At 48.5% G+C, this 23,378-nt stretch overlaps 1 protein-coding gene across 1 annotated transcript; it reads right to left on the bottom strand.

Annotated features, from left to right (window-relative positions):
• Positions 1–5,903: 5,903 nt before the first annotated feature.
• Positions 5,904–23,017, bottom strand: LOC135878861 (C-type lectin domain family 7 member A-like). Its single transcript, XM_065404581.1, has 7 exons — positions 22,979–23,017; positions 21,958–22,117; positions 20,169–20,264; positions 10,624–10,722; positions 9,850–10,001; positions 8,210–8,352; positions 5,904–6,024 (listed from the first exon to the last, which is right to left on the bottom strand). Exons 1-7 carry the CDS (start codon positions 23,015–23,017, stop codon positions 5,904–5,906), a joined length of 810 nt encoding a protein of 269 aa, XP_065260653.1.
• Between the last annotated feature and the right edge of the window lie 361 nt (positions 23,018–23,378).

Here is a 23,378-nt window from a genome sequence, read left to right as displayed (position 1 = left end):
CGCGGTGTGCATCAGAGAAGCTTTGAAAACCAGTTTTGTGACTGGCCAGGCTACGGTGTGAAACTTCTGTTTGTTTCTCCTTGATGAACCCCCCGCCCCCGGTTCACTCTACTTCCCTGTAAGCTAACCACCCTCCCCTCCCCCCGTCGAGCACCGCTTGCAGAGGCAATAAAGTCATTGTTACTTCACATTCATGCATTCTTTATTAATTCATCACACAACTAGGGGGATAACTGCCAAGGTAGCCCGGGAGGGGTGGGGGAGGAGTGAAGGACAAGGACACACTGTAGTTTAAAACTTTAAAACTTTAACTCTTATTGAAGGCCAGCCTTCTGATGCTTGAGCAATCATCTGGGGTGGAGTGGCTGGGTGGCCGGAGGCCCCCCCACCGCGTTCTTGGGCGTCTGGGTGAGGAGGCTATGGAACTTGGGGAGGAGGGCTGTTGGTTACACAGGGGCTGTAGCGGCGGTCTCGGCTCCTGCTGCCTTTCCTGCAGCTCAACCATACGCTGGAGCATATCAGTTTGATGCTCCAGCAGCCGGAGCATCGACTCTTGCCTTCTGTCTGCAAGCTGATGCCACCTATCCTCTTCAGCCCGCCACTTGCTCTCTTCAGCCCGCGATTCAGCCCGCCACCTCTCCTCTCGTTCATACTGTGCTTTTCTGCACTCTGACATTGACTGCCTCCACGCATTCTGCTGTACTCTGTCAGCGTGGGAGGACATCTGGAGCTCCGAGAACATATCATCCCGAGTCTGCCGTTTTCTCCTTCTAATCTTCACTAGCCTCTGCGAAGGAGAAACATTTGCAGCTGGTGGAGGAGAAGGGAGAGGTGGTTAAAAAAGACACATTTTAGAGAACAATGGGTACACTCTTTCACGTTAAATTTTGCTGTTCACATTACACAGCACGTGCTTTCGTTACAAGGTTGCATTTTTCCTCTTATATTGAGGGCCTGCCAGTTTGGTGTGAGAGATCACTCACGCAGTGCCAGGCATCAGAATTCGGCTTGCAGGCAGCCATGGTAAGCCACAGTCTTTTGGCTTTTTTAACCTTCATAACATGTGGGAATGTTTTCAAACAGCAGCGCCCTCATTTCCCATACCAAGCACCCGTTGGGTTGGCCATTTAAAATGGGTTTGCAATGTAAAAGGAGGGGCTGCGGTTTCCGGGTTAACATGCAGCACAAACCCAACTAACCCCCCTCCCTCCCACCCAATTCTCTGGGATGATCACTTCAGCCCTCCCCCCCACCGCGTGGCTAACAGCGGGGAATATTTCTGTTCAGCCGAGCAGGAATGGGCACCTCTGAATGTCCCCTTAATAAAATCACCCCATTTCAACCGGTGACCGTGAATGATATCACTCTCCTGAGGATAACAAAGAGAGAAAAGGAATGGATGTTGTCTGCATGCCAGCAAACACCGGGATCATACACTGCCATGCTTTGTTATGCAATGATTCCAGACTACGTGCTACTGGCCTGGCGTGGTAAAGTGTCCTACCATGGCGGATGGGATAAGGCAGCCCTCCCCAGAAACCTTTTGCAAAGGCTTTGGGAGTACATCAAGGAGAGCTTTCTGGAGATGTCCCTGGAGGATTTCCGCTCCATCCCCATACACGTTAACAGACTTTTCCAGTAGCTGTACTGGCCGCGATTGACAGGGCAAATTAATCATTAATCATTAAACACGCTTGCTTTTAAATCATGTGCAATATTTACAAAGGTACACTCACCAGAGGTTCCTTGTGCACCCTCAGGGTCTGGGAGCACGCCTTGGGTGAGTTCGGGGGTTACTGGTTCCAGGTCCAGGGTGATAAACATATCCTGGCTGTTGGGGAAACCGGTTTCTCCGCTTCCTTGCTATGAGCTATCTTCATTGTCTTCATCATCATCTTCCTCGTACCCCGAACCCGCTTCCCTGTTGCGTGCTTCTCCATTGATGGACTCAAAGCACACAGTTGGGGTAGTGGTGGCTGCACCCCCTAGCATGGCATGCAGCTCTGCGTAGAAGCGGCATGTCTGCGGCTCTGCCCCGGACCTTCCGTTTGCCTCTCTGGCTTTGTGGTAGGCTTGCCTTAGCTCCTTAATTTTCACGCAGCACTGCTGTGCGTCCCTGTTATGGCCTCTGTCCTTCATGGCCTTTGAGACTTTTTCTAATATTTTGCCATTTCGTTTACTGCTATGGAGTTCAGCTAGCACTGATTCATCTCCCCATATGGCGAGCAGATCCCGTACCTCCATTCGGTCCATGCTGGAGCTCTTTTGCGATCCTGGGACTCCATGGTTACCTGTGCTGATGAGCTCTGCGTGGTCACCTGTGCTCTCCACGCTGGGCAAACAGGAAATGAAATTCAAAAGTTTGCGGGGCTTTTCCTGTCTACCTGGTCAGTGCATCTGAGTTGAGAGTGCTGTCCAGAGCGGTCACAATGAAGCACTCTGGGATAGCTCCCGGAGGCCAATACCATCGAATTCCGTCCACACTACCCCAAATCCGACCCAGAAAGGCTGATTTCAGCACTAATCCCCTCGTCAGAGGTGGAGTAAAGAAACCGGTTTAAAGGGCCCTTTAAGTCGAAAAAAAGGGCTTTGTCGTGTGGACGTGTCCAGGCTTAATTCGATTTAACTCTGCTAAATTCGACCTAAACTTGTAGTGTAGACTAGGCTTTAGTTTGGTTGAGGTTTTAGGTCTGTTAGCTACAAAGCAGGCCCAGGCCAGCAAACAGAGGCCTGGGCAATTGGTGGGGGGGTCCTTTCCTCCACAGTGTCTATTGCTGTATATCTAAAGGGTCAACAGTCGCCACTCAGGGACTCTCCAGGGGGGTTTCTGGTTGTATTATATCATGCTCTGAATGTGCCAACATACAACCTCCCTCCAGGGTGCTGGCCCTCTCCACAAGATCCCTTTATACCTCTGCCGTGTCACTCAGAGAAGTTCCTGTTGTGGAGATTTGCATGGCTGCATCTTGGCTTCTGTACACACCCTTTCCAAGCATTGTGTGGTGGCACAGGCTTCTTGAGCAGATGCTGCCCTTGGAAATGCAGTTTTGTCCTCAGTCTTGGACTTTGCGCTGAAGCCCCTTCCTCAGCTGGGGGTTCTGCTCAGGAGTCTCCTGAAGTGGGGCACATGTAGGGACACTACTCGAAGAGGGAGGAGAACAAACTTCCCCCGGCGCAGTAGCTGGAGTTCTTCGAGATGTGTGTCCCTGGCTGCTCCACTACTTGCCCTCCTTCCCCGCTGTTTCAGAGTGCCCCTGCGGGACTTTGTGGTGGAGAAGGCGCTGAGGGTAGTTTGCCCACGTAGGGCTGTGACGAAGTGGGACTGTTCTTAATGTTTTCTCTGAATACTGTGTGGGTGCCTCAGTTTCCCCTATGCAGTTCTTAAGTATCTAGGTGGTGGGAGAAGGGGGTGTGATTGTTGCAGAGCCCTAGAGGGCAGATGTGATGCTGTCTGGACAGAAAATGGCCGACACTCTGTCTCCTGGCAACTAATGACCCGGGCCCCTCCTCTACCAAGGTGCCAGCTGAAGGTGTTGGAGAACAAAGGGATCAGGTGACCTCCTGGCCCGGGAAAGGGACAAAGGGAGAGGAGGGGCTGGAGAGTGAGTCAGTTTGGAGCTGGCTGAGAAAATGGAGGGGAGCCCAGATGGGGCTCTGGCCTCCCTGGGGCCCCCCAAGATGGACCTGACTGAGGGGGTCCTGTTGTCTGTACCTGCACAACCTGTCTTGGACTGTGTTCCTGTTGTCTAAATAAACCTTCTGTTTTACTGGCTGGCTGAGAGTCATGGTGAATCGCAGGAAGCCGGGGGTGCAGGGCCTTGTCTCCCCCAAGCTCCGTGACAAGGGCTATGTAGCCTGGTGGGGGCCATGAGGAGAAGTAGGGCGCATGAGCAGGTTGAATAGGCACTACCACCGAAAATCTCCAATCAAAGGTGTGTGAAGTGTAAGTTGACGAGAAGTGGAGCGCCCGTCGGACACACATCTCAAAGAACCTGAGTAACAGCACAGGGTGAGGAACATCTCTGTCATTATCTGAAGGGAAGGAAGGAGGGGGAGCAGCAGCATAAAGACAATAGGCTTAAAAAAGCCAACTTCAGCCAACTCAGGGAATCTTTTGCCTACGTCCTTTGCCTCAGTTGTTTTGGGGGGACTCTCCCATCATTGAGGGGCAAGGAGGGAACAGCGAACATCCTACAGCCACACCTAGAGCAGTTTATTTAAAGGGGGTGCAAAGCTGTTGTTGCTTTTTGTTGGGGGGGTGTCGGTGCCTGAGGCCTGGGCGTGTGAGGGTTAACGGGCCCTGACCAGGTCCCAGCTGAGAGCCCCTTGCTGGAGATGCACAATGGGCTCCTTAAAGGCACAAATCCCATCATGTCCCCTGTGCTCCCCAGCCCCGGTCATGCAAGGCTCTCAGAGCAGCCTGAGACCTTGCTGGCTGGGCACATTCACCCCAGAGTGGGGCAGGCTGGCAGGCGGTGGGGGCTCACCACGGCCTGCTGCATTTCCTGTCCGGGCTCTTTCTGTTTCCTCACAGTCCCTTTAAGTTTCGTTTCTCTAAGTTTCAGCTTCCTGACCCATTGCAAGAAGAGCTGGCAGGCGCCCAGGAAGGGGAGGAGGAGCAGCAGGAGAGACATCACTCCCTCTCTCCCTGAGAATGCCCTTCCCCTGCCGCCCTCCGCTGTGCTGGGGCTGATTGTGGGTCCAGGCAACTCTGCAGGGCATGTAGGGCGGGGGCTGCATCTTCCCATCTCATGCCCTGGTCTCTGCGCAGGCTCCCTGCAGGGTTGAGTCACTGAGGTGCCTACCAGCTAGGAGGGAGCTGTGTCCCCACAGTCTTGTTAGCCACCCTGCCCCCATTCCTGTTATTAACTACTGCTCATTACATTAGGGGAGGCAGCGCCTAGAGACCCTCCCCAGGCCGGGACTGCATGGTGCTCAGCTCTGCACAGACCCAGGAAGTGACAGTGTCAGCCCCCAAGAGCCCATGGTCAAAGCAGACCAGATGTAACAGGGGGATGAGACAAGCCGGGTGCAGAGAGACGTGGTCTCTGCTCACACTCATTGTCTGGGGAAGGAGGGACCCCAGCTGGTGGCACGCTGAGCAGGACGTTGCGCTAGCATTTCCTCTGTGCAGTAAATAGCTGGTTATCGGGACCGCAGCCCCATGGGCAGGGTGATTTCCCACCGTGCAATCTGCTGGGGTCCTGCCCCACTCTGAGAAATGAAACTCAGAGCAGAGTCAGATGCTGTAGGATTGAAATAGGACCACGGATATCACTGATATTGCCACTGTTAGACAATTGCCACAAGTCTTGTTCAAAGTATATCATGTGGGATCCCCTCTGAAGCCTTTTTAAAAAACTGGCGTCACCTTAACTATCCTCCATTCATCTGGAACAGCAGCTGATTTCAATGATCGCTTACATACCAGTTAGTAGTCCTGCAATTTCACATCTGAGTTCCTTCAGAACTCTTGGGTGATACCATCTGGTCCTGGTGACTTATTACTGTTTAGTTTATCATCCAGTCTGGCCAGTCCATTGTGGACTATTCCAGCTTGATCACCCATTCAAGAAAATTAATTCTCATAATGGGCCATAGAAGCCCCACCCAGAGCAATTTATGAGGAAACACAGACTAAAGCACAAGGATGTCTTTGGCCTTTTAAAACCAGCATTTTATTTACTGCCTCAAACACAGTCAATAACTGAGCAACTGTTGTCAACACACCTTTAACTAACGGTAACAGGGAGAACTTGGCTGCAGGCTCCTGGCCCTGTGTCCCCACTGGGCTCAGTGTGGTTGTGATGAACAGGCGGCGCATGACACCCACGTGGCGCCAGGATGGGGATAGATCTGCAGAGGCCCTGAGGCCAGTCCTTCTGCTGCTCCTGCCCCGCTTCTCAGTTCCCCCCAAACTTGGCTGGCTTCTCGCAGATATAAACCTCCCATTTGGCGCAGCTCTGCGTGCGGATGTCCCCCTTCTGCATGTACACGCAGCCTTCAGCTCCCGGGACCTGGAACCTGCCAAGCACAAGCCCCGTCTCACTGCCAGCCATGGGGCGGGGGCAGCCACAGGCTGGGGCGTTTACCCCTTCTCAGCTGCACTGGTAAGAATGGTCTTCAAAGTGCATTCACCGTAGTGCATAAATGAGAGGGGGTAAGATTGACAACCCTGGGTGAGTCTCCCCTGCCCGGCATCTGGGTCATCACTGACACCTCTGCAAAGTGAGAGGAAAATCAAATCCGAATGCTGGTATTTAACACCTGCTTTGCCTGACACACACGGCCAGGCACTGAAGAGTCAGGCCCATGTTGCCATTTTGCTAATGGTAGGTTCTTATGTGGCTCCCATCACCATGTGCATCTCTGTGTCCAGCAGGGACAAGGTGAGTGAGGTAAAATCTTTTATTGGACCAACTTCTGTTGGTGAGAGAGACAAGCTTTCGAGCCACACAGAGCTCTTCTCCAGGTGTGGGAAAGGTATGCAGTGTCACAGTTAAATACGAGGTGGAACAGACTGTTTAGCCTAAGTAGTTAAAAAAATATTTCAAGGGAGACAAGGTGGCCGAACTACTATTTGTTATTGGACTTACTTCTGTTGGAGAGAGAGAGACAGGCTTTCGAAGCACAGACCTCTGGTGGCTCAAAGCTTGTCTCTCTCACCCACAGAAGTTGGTCCAATAAAAGCAATTACCTCCCCCTCCCTTGCCTCTCTAATATCCCGAGACCGACACAGCTACAACTAAACTATATACATATTTCAAGGTTCAAGGTGAAGTGGCCTTTTAACAACCCTCCAGTGCTAGGCAATAAAGAAAGGGAGGAAAAAACGCAGCGGGAGGGGGGAGGGAGGGAGGGTTGTTAGTGAGTCATAGATTGTCTCTGTTCAGTCCATGATTTTTAGTGTCTAGCAAAGTTATGAATTTAAGTTCCCAGGCTCGTCCTTTGGAGGTGTTGTGCAGATTTCCTTTGAGACCGAGAGTCAGATATACAGTGATTGCTTTGTGCAAAGTGTTCGCCTACACGAATTAGGGTGTTTTTGTCCTTTCTCATTTCCCTGTGTGCGTTCATTTGAGCGTGTAGTGATTGTCTGGTTTCACCCACATAGTTATTACTGGGCGCATAGTACACTAGATGAGGTACACCACATAGGACCCAGGGATCTTGAAAGGGGTGTCGTGAGGGGTGCTGATCATTGTAGCAATGGAGCTACGTCTGCAGGTTTTGCAGCTGTTGTTCTGGCAGAATCTGGTGGCACTTGGAGTCAGTGTGTCCTGGTCTGTGGGGCGCTTCCTTCTTATGATGGGCTTGGAGAGGCCTGGGGGGTTGTTTGAAGGCCAGCAGAAGTGCAAGTTTTCTCCCATCTCCCTGCAGGTGCGTGTTTTTCTCCCACTCCCCTCATTGCTGATGTGCCTCATCCCTAGGGGAGCTCAGTCTATGTGGCTCGTTCATTCCCTGGAGCCTCTGCCACCATAGCCATGAGCCAATGAGAGCCTCCTAGCCACCATAGCCATAGAGTAGGAGACTGAGCTGCATGGGTGGTGGCTTGTGAACAGCTATCCAGTATGAGGTGGACTCTGCACAAAGCCACCTCCTGAATAGGGACCGCCTGGGGACACCAATAATCATAGAAGGGACCACAAGGGTCATCTAGTCTAATCCCCTGCCAAGATGCAGGATTTGTTGCGTCTAAACCACCCAAGACAGCTGGCTATCCAGCCTCTTTTTGAAAACCTCCAGTGAAGGAGATTCCACGACTTCCCTAGGCGTCTGCTCCACTGTCCTACTGGTTTTACAGTTAGGAAGTTTTTCCTGAGATTTACTCTAAATCTGGTATGCTGTGATACTTGTTACTTTACAGCCAAAAGTCCCAAAGTGGTTAGAGCTGCTCAGAAACTACTTATTTTCCACCTGGCCTTTTTTTTTTTTTTTTTTAATTTCCCCCTAAATATTCAATCAAAACCAAAACCTTTTTACTGAAAAGTGGAAATTTTCACCAAAAACTTTTCAGTTTACATTGGAAAATTTTGAAAAAAATGAAAATTTTATATGAAAAGCCATTTGTCACCGGAAAAAATGTTCCGATGAAAAATGATTGGCTGGTTCTAACCATTATCCCCATTTATGGAGGAGCTACCCCGTTCAGAGCCAACATTGAACTGGATCAGTGCCCTTGGATGGGCACAGGCAGCGAGGAGAGACGTACAGCTGGAAGGAGAAAGGGGAGCCGTCAGCCCACGTCCAGTTCCCGATGTCGTTGTCGTAGTTCAGCCCTGTCCAGAAATTGAAGTGGAATTGCTGTCCCTGGCGCACGTACAAGCGCTTGGACATCTCATGTTTCAAGAACTCCTGCTCCGAACAGCAAAGGACAACAATCAATCCCCGAATAACTGTTTTTTCCCCTTTGAAGGCATCTGGGTGAGAACAGGGGCTGAGTCCCTCTGGAAATCAGGCCAACAATTTAATTGTCTAAACTATGGGTAGAGGTGTCTGATTCTGTAGGCCTCCGTGTTTGATAAATTGGCCTAAGTGACCCTCCCAGGGACACGTACTGAATCAATGGAACAGACCCCAGATTTCCTGGCTCCTAGTTCCTGACTTAACCCCCCAAACTATCCTACCCCTCATGCTGTTCCCAAACAAGACTTCCTCATAGATTATTCTTGGCAAGGAGGAATAAAAGCAGGAACCAATGGCCCAGGAACTGCCAAATCAGAGCACAGCGATGGCCCATCTCGTGCAGTAGCTCACCGCCATGAGAGGGGCCAGTGCTGGATGCTTCACCATGAGGTGGGAAAAGACCCATCATGCATCTTGCCCACTGTGCAATACAGCAGCATAGAGGTCATTCCTCCATGACTCCTCAGTTAGCTGATCTGTTTATGACCTGAAGCACAAGGATCAATGGCCCTGGTCCTCTTATCCTAGCTCACATTGCTAAATGCTCTTCTCATTCAGGCAGAAATCCGATCCTTGCCTAAATCTCCCTAAATTATTTGCCTCAGTATCCTGCAGAAGTGAGTTCCATAGATAGTTATCTTGACTTTTTCACTTGCTTGCTAATTCACAAAGTTCAGTCATTTGCAATGGGTCTCCCAGTCACTAATGCTAACTAATAAGACCTAACTATTCTTTAAATGCACGTTGTGCTCTTGAAAGGATCTGCAATGACAGAAATAGAGACCGGACTCAGAGGGTACGCTCCCTCCTCCTCGTGCTCTGCATGATGACTTCTATAGAAGAAGAGGTGTTAGCTCCCATAGGCCGTTCCATCCTTGGACTCTAACGAGGATGACAACAAGGAGGCCAGTTACCACCTGCCCCACTGGGAACTCAATGGAAGGTGTCACTACTGACTTGGGTCTGGGCTGGAACTGTGCATTAGAGATGACAAGCCTCATGTCCCATTACACTGCCCTATAGCCAGTCGGTCCCCCACTTTGCTCCTCCCCCGAACGCCACAGATTCCAAGGCTTTGTCTACACTGGCAAGTGAAAGACAAACTTTTGTCGTTCAGAGGTGTTAAATCCCCCCCCCCCGAAAGACACATTTTGTAGATGACAAGTGCTGGTGTGAACAGCACGTAGTCGGCAGGAGCACTCTCCTGGTGACAACACTAACGCTACTCATTGGGGGTGGAAGTTTTTTGTCTGCTAGAGAACTCTCTCCTGTCGACAAACAGTGGCTACACTGCACGCCTTTTAGTGGCACGGTTGTAGCAGCACAGCCGTGTCGCTAAAAGCTGCATAGTGTAAACTCTGGTGTAAAAAGTAGGGTCAGTGTGTATGTAATTGTCTTATCAGTAACTAATATCGATAAAGAAGAGAAGCAGAGGAGGCTCTGTACCAGCTCCTTCTTCGTGTCTAGCTTCACCAGACTGGCCGACATTGCAGTACAAGCATCTAAGCTCTTATGCCAGGATTTCGCGGATGTGGAAAAGGAGTAACAGCTGGCTGCCTGCTGGTCCCAGTCCACCTCACACATGCTGCAGTTGTCCTCTTGAAGAAAAGGGAAAACAGACAGACTTTCAGTCCTCGTTCTCCGAGATCATTTTGTTACCACAGCTCCGTGCTGCTGGGTGTGAAGGATGATGGGAATTTCCCCTCGCTTAGAATTCTAAACCGCTGACCCATCCCTGCACACGTCTGCTCACTCTGAGAGCTCCGGCTGCCCCTACTGCCTTTGACCATCAGCTCCTTTCTTCAAGCAACAAGTAGGATGCACGGTAAACTGGTACCATGAGTCCTCATCTCAGTGGGGAGGGCGGGTCAGGGAGTGAGGGACAGTTATAGCCCATCTCTGAGAACAGGAGTTATAGGAAGATGGAGACAAGAATTAGTAGGAACTGAGTTCCCATGGTGATGAACACAGTAAAAGGAAGACAGATCAGATAAAGATCTGGAACAGACAGAATAGATAAGTATCTAAGGATGGAACGAAAGATAGAGAAGGATATAGGGAGAGAGTGAGAGCTTAGAGAAGGATCTAGGGAGGTGGGGAGGGATCAGAGATAGGTAGAATATAGGTAAAGGAGAGATTAGCTGAGGGTGTAAGGGGGGAGGGAGGAATTGGTGGATGGGTGGAGTCTTTTCCTCAGAGGCTCTAGCTGTGATTCCTTACCCTTGCCAGTTGTCAGCTGCTGCAGAGTGTCCGAGAGGATTATGTTTTCCATTTCAATGACCTCCAGCTCTTGCTCGGATTTCTGGGACAGCTGGTAAACTTTAAAGACACAAGAAAAATCATAAGATAACGGGGTGCCCAGAGCCAGTGGATTGCTCCAGCCTGGATCATCCTGGGGTGTTTTACAGCATGAGATGGACTGTGAGCATGTGTGGGTACAGTGCCACCTACTGACTGACAGGAATGTGAGACATGGGTCTCCTCTTGCTTGCACCAATTTTACACTAGTCAAATCCCACTGATATCAGAGGAGTCGTTCCTTATTCACCTCAGGGTGAGCGAGAGGGAAATCGGCACCATTGTTTTGAAACTGGCTTCTCTGCAGGAAATATCAGAGATGGGCGCTCCCTGCGTTTTACCAACAAATAACCACAATGCTTGGCACTTGCATGTCGTACATTTCAGATGGGGCTGACAAACGTTAACTCATTACATGACAGATGACAGAGACCTATTGTGACGGTGCCACCCATAAGGCTTTACAGAAATATGCTTATGGCTGTATATATATAACATAACTCGAATGTGGTTTATGCTACATATGCCATGTAACATATCTCTGTAAAGGTTATGATCTACTGAATCTATTAATCCTATTTGTATGCATCTATCATTTTTGTATTCGAAGTTATAAATATTGGCTGCATACTTGTTTGATTCTAAGTAGGCTGTAGTGAAGCAGTTGGTCAGCTTCCTGAGAAAAGACTATTCTCAGTTAGTGCGCAATCAAGAAACACTTAATGAACTTGAAGACACCAATCCACATCTAGACTTTCCTAGGAATTGGCTTGGCTGGTAAGGAATTCAGTCATGCATGGACATGTGACTTGCCCAGGTGACTCCAAAACTCCGTTTTGTAGCTGGACTTGGCATAGGAGAGAGGAGGGGGTCCGCACTCACAAGAGAAAGTCTATTTAAGCCTGTGAGAGACCCCTCCATTTTGGTCTTCAGCTGGCTAAAGAGAGAGCCTCTCCACCCCCAAAGATACCTGAAAGAAACTGGAACAAAGGACAGTGACTGCAAGGGGTGGGAGTGATTGCTGGACCTAGGCTAAAAGGAGATTAGTCTGTAAAAGGAAGCATTCTGCAACTGGTGAGGATCTTATCTGTATTCAGTTTCTTACTGTATTAGACGTAGATTTGCAGGTTTTATTTTATTTTACTTAGTAATTCACTTTGTTCTGTCTGTTACTACTTGGAACCACTTAAATCCTACTTTCTGTATTTAATAAAATCACTTTTTACTTATTAATTAACTCAGAGTATGTGTTAATACCTCGGTGGGCAAACAGCTGTGCATATCTCTCTATCAGTGTTATAGAGGGCGAACAATTTATGAGTTTACCCTGTATAAGCTTTATACAGGGTAAAATGGATTTATTTGGGGTTTGGACTCCATTGGGAGTTGGGCATCTGAGTGTTAAAGGCAAGAACACTTCTGTAAGCTGCTTTCAGGTAAGCCTGCAGCTGTTAGGGGACATGATTCAGACCTGGGTTTGGGTTTGCAGCAGCCTAGCGGGTCTAGCTCAAACCAGGCAGGGCACTGAAGTCCTAAGCTGACAGGGCAGGAAAACAGGGGCAGAAGTGGTCTTGACACATCAGGTGGCAGCTCCCAAGGCGGGTTCTGTGATCCAACTCGTCACACCTATTTGGCCACCGGATCCATTCCCCCTCCCAGTAACAGAACCAGCAACATTTACGTTGAGGATCTTCTAACAAATGTACTCAAGGCTGTAGGTTTGTAGAGGAAGATCAGCAACATCCCACAACCCAGAGGTCACGGGGCAAATCCTTTTTATGCTTATCTGTACCTAAGCAGGTATCATAGAATCATAGAATCATAGAATATCAGGGTTGGAAGGGACCTCAGGAGGTCATCTAGTCCAACCCCCTGCTCAAAGCAGGACCAATTCCCAACTAAATCATCCCAGCCAGGGCTTTGTCAAGCCGGGCCTTAAAAACCTCCAAAGAAGGAGACTCCACCACCTCCCTAGGTAACGCATTCCAGTGCTTCACCACCCTCCTAGTGAAAAAGTTTTTCCTAATATCCAACCTAGACCTCCCCCACTGCAACTTGAGACCATTGCTCCTTGTTCTGTCATCTGCCACCACTGAGAACAGCCGAGCTCCATCCTCTTTGGAACCCCCCCTCAGGTAGTTGAAAGCAGCTATCAAATCCCCCCTCATTCTTCTCTTCTGGAGACTAAATAATCCCAGTTCCCTCAGCCGCTCCTCATAAGTCATGTGCTCCAGACCCCTAATCATTTTTGTTGCCCTCCGCTGGACTCTTTCCAATTTTTCCACATCCTTCTTGTAGTGTGGGGCCCAAAACTGGACACAGTACTCCAGATGAGGCCTCACCAATGCCGAATAAAGGGGAACGATCACATTCCTCGATCTGCTGGCAATGCCCCTACTTATACAGCCCAAAATGCCGTTAGCCTTCTTGGCAACAAGAGCACACTGTTGACTCATATCCAGCTTCTCGTCCACTGTGACCCCTAGGTCCTTTTCTGCAGAACTGCTACCTAGCCATTCGGTCCCTAGTCTGTAGCAGTGCATGGGATTCTTCCGTCCTAAGTGCAGGACTCTGCACTTGTCCTTGTTGAACCTCATCAGGTTTTTTTTGGCCCAATCCTCTAATTTGTCTAGGTCCCTCTGTATCCGATCCCTACCCTCTAGTGTATCTACCACGCCTCCCAGTTTAGTGTCATCTGCAAACTTGCTGAGAGTGCAGTCCACACCATCCTCCAGATCATTAATAAAGATATTAAACAAAACCGGCCCCAGAACCGACCCTTGGGGCACTCCACTTGAAACCGGCTGCCAACTAGACATGGAGCCATTGATCACTACCCGTTGAGCCCGATGATCTAGCCAGCTTTCTATCCACCTTACAGTCCATTCATCCAGCCCATACTTCTTTAACTTGGCGGCAAGAATATTGTGGGAGACCGTATCAAAAGCTTTGCTAAAGTCAAGGAATAACACATCCACTGCTTTCCCCTCATCCACAGAGCCAGTTATCTCATCATAGAAGGCAATTAGGTTAGTCAGGCATGACTTGCCCTTGGTGAATCCATGCTGACTGTTCCTGATCACTTTCCTCTCCTCTAAGTGTTTCATAATTGATTCCTTGAGGACCTGCTCCATGATTTTTCCAGGGACTGAGGTGAGGCTGACTGGCCTGTAGTTCCCCGGATCCTCCTTCTTTCCTTTTTTAAAGATGGGCACTACATTAGCCTTTTCCCAGTCATCCGGGACCTCCCCCGATCGCCATGAGTTTTCAAAAATAATGGCTAATGGCTCTGCAATCTCATCCGCCAACTCCTTTAGCACCCTCGGATGCAGTGCATCCGGCCCCATGGACTTGTGCACGTCCAGTTTTTCTAAATAGTCCCGAACCACTTCTTTCTCCACAGAGGGCTGGTCACCTTCTCCCCATACTATGCTGCTCAGTGCAGAAGTCTGGGAACTGACCTTGTTCGTGAAGACAGAGGCAAAAAAATCATTGAGTACATTAGCTTTTTCCACATCCTCGGTCACTAGGTTGCCTCCCTCATTCAGTAAGGGGCCCACACTTTCCTTGACTTTCTTCTTGTTGCTAACATACCTGAAGAAACCCTTCTTGTTACTCTTAACATCTCTTGCTAGCTGCAACTCCAAGTGTGATTTGGCCTTCCTGATTTCACTCCTGCATGCCTGAGCAATATTTTTATACTCCTCCCTGGTCATTTGTCCAATCTTCCACTTCTTGTAAGCTTCTTTTTTGCGTTTAAGATCAGCAAAGATTTCACTGTTTAGCCAAGCTGGTCGCCTGCCATATTTACTATTCTTTCTACACATCGGGATGGTTTGTTCCTGCAACCACAATAAGGATTCTTTAAAATACAGCCAGCTCTCCTGGACCCCTTTGCCCTTCATGTTATTCTCCCAGGGGATCCTGCCCATCTGTTCCCTGAGGGAGTCAAAGTCTGCTTTTCTGAAGTCCAGGGTCCGTATTCTACTGCTCTCCTTTCTTCCTTGTGTCAGGATCCTGAACTTGACCATCTCATGGTCACTGCCTCCCAGGTTCCCATCCACTTTTGCTTCCCCTACTAATTCTTGCCTGTTTGTGAGCAGCAGGTCAAGAAAAGCTCTGCCCCTAGTTGGTTCCTCCAGCACTTGCACCAGGAAATTGTCCCCTACACTTTCCAAAACTTCCTGGATTGTCTGTGCACCGCTGTATTGCTCTCCCAGCAGATATCAGGGTGATTAAAGTCTCCCATGAGAACCAGAGCCTGCGATCTAGTAACTTCTGTTAGTTGCCGGAAGAAAGCCTCGTCCACTTCATCCCCCTGGTCTGGTGGTCTATAGCAGACTCCGACCACGACATCACCCTTGTTGCTCACACTTCTCAACTTTATCCAGAGACTCTCAGGTTTTTCTGCAGTTTCATACCGGAGCTCTGAGCAGTCATACTCCTCTCTTACATACAACGCAACTCCCCCATCTTTTCTGCCCTGCCTGTCCTTCCTGAACAGTTTATATCCATCCATGACAGTACTCCAGTCATGTGAGTTATCCCACCAAGTCTCTGTTATTCCAATCGCATCATAGTTCCCTGACTGTGCCAGGACTTCCAGTTCTCCCTGCTTGTTTCCCAGGCTTCTTGCATTTGTGTATAGGCACTTAAGATAACTCATCGATCGTCCCTCTTTCTCAGTAAGAGGTATTTATACAGCCAGTGTCACCACAGGACCAGAGTGCCTCTGGGCACACACTAAGGGAAGAGTCTCTCTCTAGTATCCATCACCATGGTACCAAGGCACCTACAGTTACCATTCACATGGCCATGGCAATAACCTTTGACTCCTGATGGTGAAGGAGGAGTTCAGAGCCAGCCTGTACAACCAGAATCCCCCGTGGTGGCACCTTCGGCCTTTGTCTATCCAGAGAGCCCTGATCTACCATGGACCTCACAATACACCAGCTAATGTCCCAGCTCTGATTCCCCATGCGAAGTCCTGAGTGTCTCTCCACCTGCACTTCATTGTGCCTATCACTGTAGCCTCTATACTGATTGAGGGAGTCATGATTATACATGTTCAAAGATGGATGTCACTCCGCAACCCATTTATAGCCACCTCTGCAGGTTGGATCAGTCTAGGTGGATGTTTTCCAGGGCAGAACCTTAGGTAGAGGTCTCACTCCAAGAGGCACATCTTGTACTGGGCATTAAAATGGCAGGACTCAGGCCTAATCTGATCCCCAGTGCCAATGAGGATGTTCTGGTCCTGCCTTCCTTGAGTTTCACTCTACAGGACAATTAGAGGGCTGGGCCAAAGGGTCAATTCCTTAGCAGCCCTATCCCCCTCACCAACTAGAACACAGAGCTAGGACTGACTTCTGGCTTCTAGGTTCATGGACATGGGACATCAGAGGCCATGGAGCTTGCCATAGCCTGAGGGGCTCATTGGCATGAAGGGTCACAGATGAGGTGGTGGATGTTACTCCTGTGAGGACTCCACAAACTGCCAGCTCCACCTCTGTTACCAACTCAGTCCGTCGTTCATTGTCACCTGTAAATGTCCTGCAGGGGAGGACCATGAAGTGTACAGGTGACGGGCCTTGAGCCATGTCTTATAGGTAACCGTTAAATCCCCAGCCCCATGGAAAGCAGCAGCTGGAAGGTTCAGTAAGAAAGATGGGGCTGAATGATCACTTTACATTACAGCATAACAGGTGAAATGCAAAAAAGACAGTTAAATAGTAGCTACTAATGTCAGACATTTTAAAATTAGCAGGTCTGGATTACTTGGATCAAATGGGTTTAGAAGAGCAGGCTCTGGACCATTAATGTTGATTCTCAATAAGTCTTGGAATACTGGGTAAGTTCCAGAGAACTGGAAGAAAATGAAAGTTGTGCCAATATTTAAAATGGGTAAATGGGATGATCCAGGTAATTATATAGCCCTGATGTCAATCCTGGTCATAATAAAATAATGGCTGATGGAGAACTGAATAGTTATGGATCAATGTCCTATCGGATAAAGCATAAGATGGGTGTTAGTTGGTGTCTGCTACAGACCAGCAAATCACATTAGGGAGAAGAGGATGACTGGATCCTCACATACCTAACTATAATATGTGGGGGGCGGGGGGAAGCTGTGTGATCACCGGGGACTTCAATTTGAGTGACATATGCTGGAGGTCTCATGCTCCTAAAACGTCATTGGAATTTCTAAATCATAGAGATGACAATTTTCTAATTCAAAAAGTGTTGCGGCCAATACAGGAGCACTCTGTATTTGTCCTGACAGATAAAGATAAACTGATCACAGAACTAAAAATTAGTGGTTGATTACACACAAGTGATCATGACTTGATCAAATTTATAACGTGCAAACAGAATAATGTCCAAATCCAGTAATATTGATACTTAGTGCTTTAAAAGGGCCTATTTCACAAAACTGAAAATAATTATCAGCCAAATCAGCTGGGAGGAAGAACTTAATCAAAAAATGTGAATTATAATAGGGAACTGTTTAAGACCACTTTACTACATGCCCAAAAATCACAATGCCGCAATCGGGGAAGAAGGCCATGCTGGTTAAAACACCAGCCTTTTTAGCGGGGTTATGAAGGCAGCTATAAAAACCTCCAATACATAATAAGCAGAAGAAAAGGGAAGTCAACAATAATGAATATAAATCACAAATTAGGAACTGTAGAAAATTGATAAGGGAAGCAAAGGGGCACCAGGAGACATCAATGGTCAGCATAATTAAGGACAATAAGAACTTTTACAAATGTATTTGTAACAAAAAGTATCGTAACAATGGGATTGGTCTATTACTAGACTGAAATGATAGAATTAATAATGCAGAAAAGGCAGAAGTGTTCAATAAATATTTCTGTTGTATATTTGGGAAAATATAGATGTACTCATATCAGATCATGATGATGACACTCCTTCCATTCCAGTGGCAAATCATGAGGATGTTAAATAATAGCTACTAAAGACAGACATTTTTAAATCAACTGGCTGAGGAGCAGGCTGGACCATTTATGTTGATTTTCAATAATTCTTGGAACACAGGAGAAGTTCCCAAAGACTGTAAGAAAGCTAATGTTGTGCCAATATTTAAAAAGAGTAAACAGGATGGCCTGGGTAGTTATAGGCCTGTCAGTCTGACATCAATTCCAAGCAGCATAATGGAGCAGCTGATACGGGACCCCATTAATAAAGTATTAAAGGAGGGTAATATAATTAATGCCAATCAACATAGGTTTAGAGAAAACAGATCCTGTCAAATTAATTGGTATCTTTTTGTGATGAGATTTCAAGTTTGACTGATAAAGGTAACAGTGTTGATATAATATATTCAGTCTTTTTAAGGCATTTGACTTGATACCACATGACATTTTAATTAAAAATTAGAATATAAATTTAACATAGGACACATTATATGGATTAAAAACTGGCTAAATTATAGGTCTCAGAATGTAACTGTAAACAGAGAATCATCATCAAGCAGGTGTGTTTCTAGTGAGTTCCCACAGGGATTGGTTCTTGGCCCTACGCTATTTAACATTTTCATCAGTGACCTGGAAGAGAATGGAAAATCACCACTGATAAAGTTTTCAGAAGGCAAAAAGACCAGGGGGAGCGGTAAATGAATAAGAGGACAGGTCACTGATACAGAGCAATCTGGATCATTTGGTAAGCTGGACACAAGCAAACAATATGCGTTTTAATATGGCCAAATGTATATGTATACACCTAAGAACACAGAAGCCCATATTTCCAGGGTGGTGGACTTTATCCTGGGAAGCAGTGACCCTGATAAAGATTTCAGGGTCATGGTGGATAGTCAACTGAACATGAGCATCCAGTGTGACACTGTGACCAAAAGGGGCTAATGTGATTCTCAGATGTACAGTAACTCCTCACTTAAAGTCGTCCCGGTTAATGTTATTTCATTGTTACGTTGCTGATCAATTAGGGAACATGCTCGTTTAAAGTTTTATAATGCTCCCTTCTAACGTCGTTTGGCAGCTGCCTGCTTTGTCCACTGCTTGCAGAATGAGCAGCCCGTTGGAGCCGGCTGGTGGGGGCTTGTAATCAGCTCCCCCTATCAGCTCCCTGCTCCCCTTAGTTCCCTGTGCTGCAGCTGCCCAGCAGGCTAGCAGTTACCGGCATTGAGCTGTCCCTCCCCCCCTGCCATGTGCTGCTCCTTCTCTCTGCCTTGGAGCTGCTCCCGGAGACTCCTGCTTGCTGTACGGGGGGGAGGGGGAAGTGGGGGGCTAATGTCAGGGTGTCCCCCTCCCCTGTGCTCCTGCACCCCGCTTACCCCATTTCCATAGAGCAGGGGGTACACACGAAAGGGTTCAGAACGGAGAGAGCTTCCAGGCAGCAGCTGGTCTCAGCAAGCTGATCTAATTAACAAGGCAGTGTACTTAAGATTGGGGTCAGCTACTTAAAGAGGAAATGTGCATCTCTGGCTCTCAGACACACTGTGTGTGTGTGTGTGTGTCTCTGTCTCTGTCTGCTATGCTCTCTCCCCTCCCTCCATGCCTGCTGCCTTGTAGAGTGAGGCTACATTAACAACCAGTTAACCCTTGACGGCTCAGCCAAATGCTAGTTCATCATTTAGCAGTAAGGCATTCCCTGCGAAATATCCCACCCTCTGACTTCACCACCTCAACCCAGCTTCACAATCATCATCACTGTGTACCAGTATTAAATTGTTTGTTTAAAACTTATTTTTGTGTGTGTGTGTGAAAAATTTCCCTGGAACCTAATCCTCTCATTTACATTAAATCTTATGGGGAAATTGGATTCGTTTAGCATCGTTTCGCTTAAAGTCGCATTTTTCAGGAACATAACTACAATGTTAAGTGAGGAGTTACTGTATAAACAAGGGAATCCTGAGTAGGAGTGGGGAGGTTCTATTATCTCTGTATTTGGCACTGGTGTGAGTGCTACTGGAATACTGTGCCCCGTTCTGGTGTCCACAATTCAGAAAGGATTTTGAAAACTGGAGAGGGCTCAGGAAATGAGCCAGAAGAATTATTAAAGGATTGGAAAACTTGCATTATACTGTGATAGATTTAAGGAGCTCAGTCTATTTAACTTAAGAAAGACAAGGTTAAAGGACAAGATCACAGTCTATATCCACAGGGGGCACAGAAATTTAATACTAGAGGGCTCTTCAATGTAGCAAAGGTATAACAAGATCCAATGCCTAGAAATGGAAGCTAGACAAATTCTGACTAGAACCTCAATTTTCTGACAGGGAGGGTAAACCACCATTGGCACAACTTACCAAGGGCAATGGTGGATTTTTAATCACTGACCATTTTGAAATCAAGATTGGATTTTTTCTAAAAGATCTGCTGTAGTTCAAAAATAATTAATTCAGTTACTGCTGTGTTTCACAGGACATCAGATCAGATGATCAGAATGGTCCCCTCTGGCTTTATAATCTATGAAACACTCACCCTGTAGAGCCATCACGATCACCAGAATCAGCAAGATCAGGCAGACGGGCCCAAGGATGATGGCAGAGAGCCGCCATGGAGATGCACTGGGAGATGCTAACAGGAAGGAAATGGAGAACATGAACATGCACTTCCTTCTGCTTGGGATCCTCAGCCGGGAACCCTCTTCTGGAGTTAGGTGCCTAAGCCAATAGCCTAGTTGTAGGGGCTCTCACCTGGGATGTGGGTGATTTGGAGCAGGGACTTGAAGTCATGTGAGTGCCCCAAATCCCAGGCTGTTGGCTATTCTGGGGTGAGGCTCTCTCAGTCTTGCATGTTGGAACTATTCCACGGTGTACAAATCACTAAATATTCATTGGGCCAGAGAGAGAAAGTGGAAGACTGACTCTGGTGGTTTGGGCACTCATGTGGGATGGGGGAGAGTCAGGTTCCAGTCCCTGCTCCAATAAATAGTTAATTATTTACACAAATGGAAAGAGATAGTGAGAGCTGCAACCCTCCCTCCCGCAACAGGCTGGTGTTTAAAGCTCTCATCTGGGATGTGGGAGATCTGGGTTCAAGAGTCTCACATCCCAGCCGAGTGCCCTATCCAATGGGCTACTGGGTATTCTGGGACACACACACCTGGCTACCTTTTGTGCAGGCTCGAAGCCATAGGCATGCACTGAGAGGATCAGGCCCCGCTGGCGAGACAGATGGAGGAACATGTAGTTTGAGAATCTTGTTTCAGGGCTCCCAGGGCTTTGGCTTGAGCTAGGGCTCTGAGCAGCTCATTAGCTGTGGGGTAGTGCCAGGACCTAGGCATGAGCAAAGGCAACTACCATCAGAAACGTAGGTGCCTAGGAAACTTAAGCACCTAGTGGGTTAGGCAGCAGCTGAGCAGTGCTTTTAACGTCAGGAGCACCTAAATGTTGCACTTAGGTGGCTAAAAACGTAGTTAGGCCCTAAGCCCCTTTGTGAACCTGGCCTTTCTTCTCTGTACCTTAGCTCCCTGTCTGTAAAATAGGGATAACGATACTGCCTTTCTCCCACATGTCTATTTAAGCGCATCAGATCAGAGACTCTCCCTCACTGCGTTCATCCAGCAGCAGCACAATGGGGCCCTGAGCTTGGGTGGGCCTCTAGGCGCTACGTTAATAATAACCACCTTGTCCTACACAACTAAGTTAAACAGGTTGGCAGCCAAGGTGCCCTCTTTTCATGGTCTTCCAGCACCCGGCTACCTGCCTCTTGGATGGCGCAGGGAATGCTTGTGTGCTGTGTCCAGGTAAGGCAGCCTGCAGCCATGGAACCCAGCAAAATGGGGGTGACTTCCTGCCAGAAACCTTTCCTGATCTCCCCAGACAGGGGCACCCCCACGACCCAGCTCCCCACCAGCAGAAATCCTGCTTGGTCACATCTCCAGGCAGCCTCCCTGCCAATTCTGGCCCTGGTCAGTGGATTAAGGAGGCAGGTGGGATGCAGTGTGGACAGGAGCACGGGTCCTAGAAATCAGGGTGGGCCAGGCAGGAGTGGGGCTGGGATGGCTGTGGGGAGCCACTCCTCAGTGAAGCAGAGAAAGGCAGAGGAGTTTTAGGGATCACCTTCTTTCCCTTATTGCGATAGAGCCTCTTTCTGTGATTCTTCACTGTCACATGAGAAGAGGGAGGCGTTTGTTAGGAAGGGTCTGGCAAGGCTGGGCACTGACCAGGGTGGAGGTTAGGGCACCCGTCTCGGGGCAAGGGGAGGGGGAAGGGAGGCTGAGTGTTTGGGTCACCCTTCCCCTTGCTGTGGGAGGAGACCCCTGCACCTGCAATGATAGCAGCTGGCCCGGCCTCCGCGTTGGCTTTCCCTTCCTCCTTGGACTCGTAGATGACATTTATGTCAGATGGAGTGCCCTTCACTTTCCTCTGCTCCACAGGCATGGGGGTCTGCAGGTAAGAGAACCCACCGGCAGGAGAGAGTCTCACCTCAAGAGATCAAAAATCATGCATCAGACCCTCAAGAATCATAAAATTGGCCCAAGAAATCATGTTTTCTTAAAAAAAAAAATCATGTTTTTTAGTCTGTTTCTTTTCCTTTGCCAATGTATGTGAGAATTTCAGGTTGAAAAGTCAACCTTTAATGCACTCAGAAATGCACACTTCTCTTTGGCTGATCGGATGGAGACCCCACTTAGCTTCCCGCACCCCTAAAATAGGGGAACTGCCATCCATTTCCTATTACTGTCTTCACCTGGCACCAACACTCAAGGATCTCAATCTATTTAGCTTAACCAGGAGAAAGTTAAGGGGTGACTTGATCACAGTCTATAAAGTACCTCCACAGGGAACAAGTATTTAATAATGGGCTCTTCAATCGAGCAGACAAAGGCATAACATGATCCGATGGTTGGAAGTTGAAGCTAGACAAATTCAGACTGGAAATAAGGGGTACACTTTTAACAGTGAGAGTAATTAACCACTGGAATAATTTATCAAGAGTCGTGGTGGATTCTCCATCACTGATGATTTTTAAATCAAGATTCGATGTTTGTTTCAAATATCTGCTCTAGGAATTATTGTAGGGCAGTTCTGGGGCCTGTGCTCTACAGGGGTCAGACTAGACGATCACAATGGTCCTTTCTGGCCTTGCAATCTATTAATCTAATGTACCACCCACTATCCCAGGGCTTCTCCTCTGACGGGGTCTCAGTACCACCACGTTCTCAACTTCCCGCTCCCCTGCCTCTTGCTGCCCCGGAACCCTCTCTCTGCTCCAGGACCATACAAGAAGGCAGGGCTGGTCTGCGTCCTCAGCCCCAAGGCTCCTGCACAGCTCTGCCCGTGTACCCAGCCGTGACATTTGTGAGATCCAGCCTCTTGCACCATCGCGGCAGTTTCTGCTGCAAGCGCCCAAATCCCTTGACTTGCGATCCATCCATGAGAACTGGCGACACTGCAACACGGCCTTACCCTGGCTGCTCGGAGGGGACTCCCCTACCCCACAACCACCCTACGCTGGGGTAACTGTCGTCTGATCCCTCCATCTTCCACCCCATCTCTGTCCTTTGCACCTCCTCAGCTTCCCTCCCACCCCCCAACCCTCGTATCCCCCCTCAGCCTCCCTCCTAACCCCACACCTCCTTCCCCCCTCAGCCTCCCTCCTACCCCACACCTCTTTCCCCCCTCAGCCACCCTCCTACCCCCACATCTCCTGCCCCCCTCAGCCTCCTTCTACCCCCACACCTCC

Source organism: Emys orbicularis, chromosome 1 (genome assembly GCF_028017835.1).
Source record: "Emys orbicularis isolate rEmyOrb1 chromosome 1, rEmyOrb1.hap1, whole genome shotgun sequence".
NCBI classification, from domain to species: Eukaryota; Metazoa; Chordata; order Testudines; family Emydidae; genus Emys; species Emys orbicularis.
Note: the sequence above shows the minus strand (reverse complement) of the source record. Positions and strands in the feature narration are given on the sequence as shown.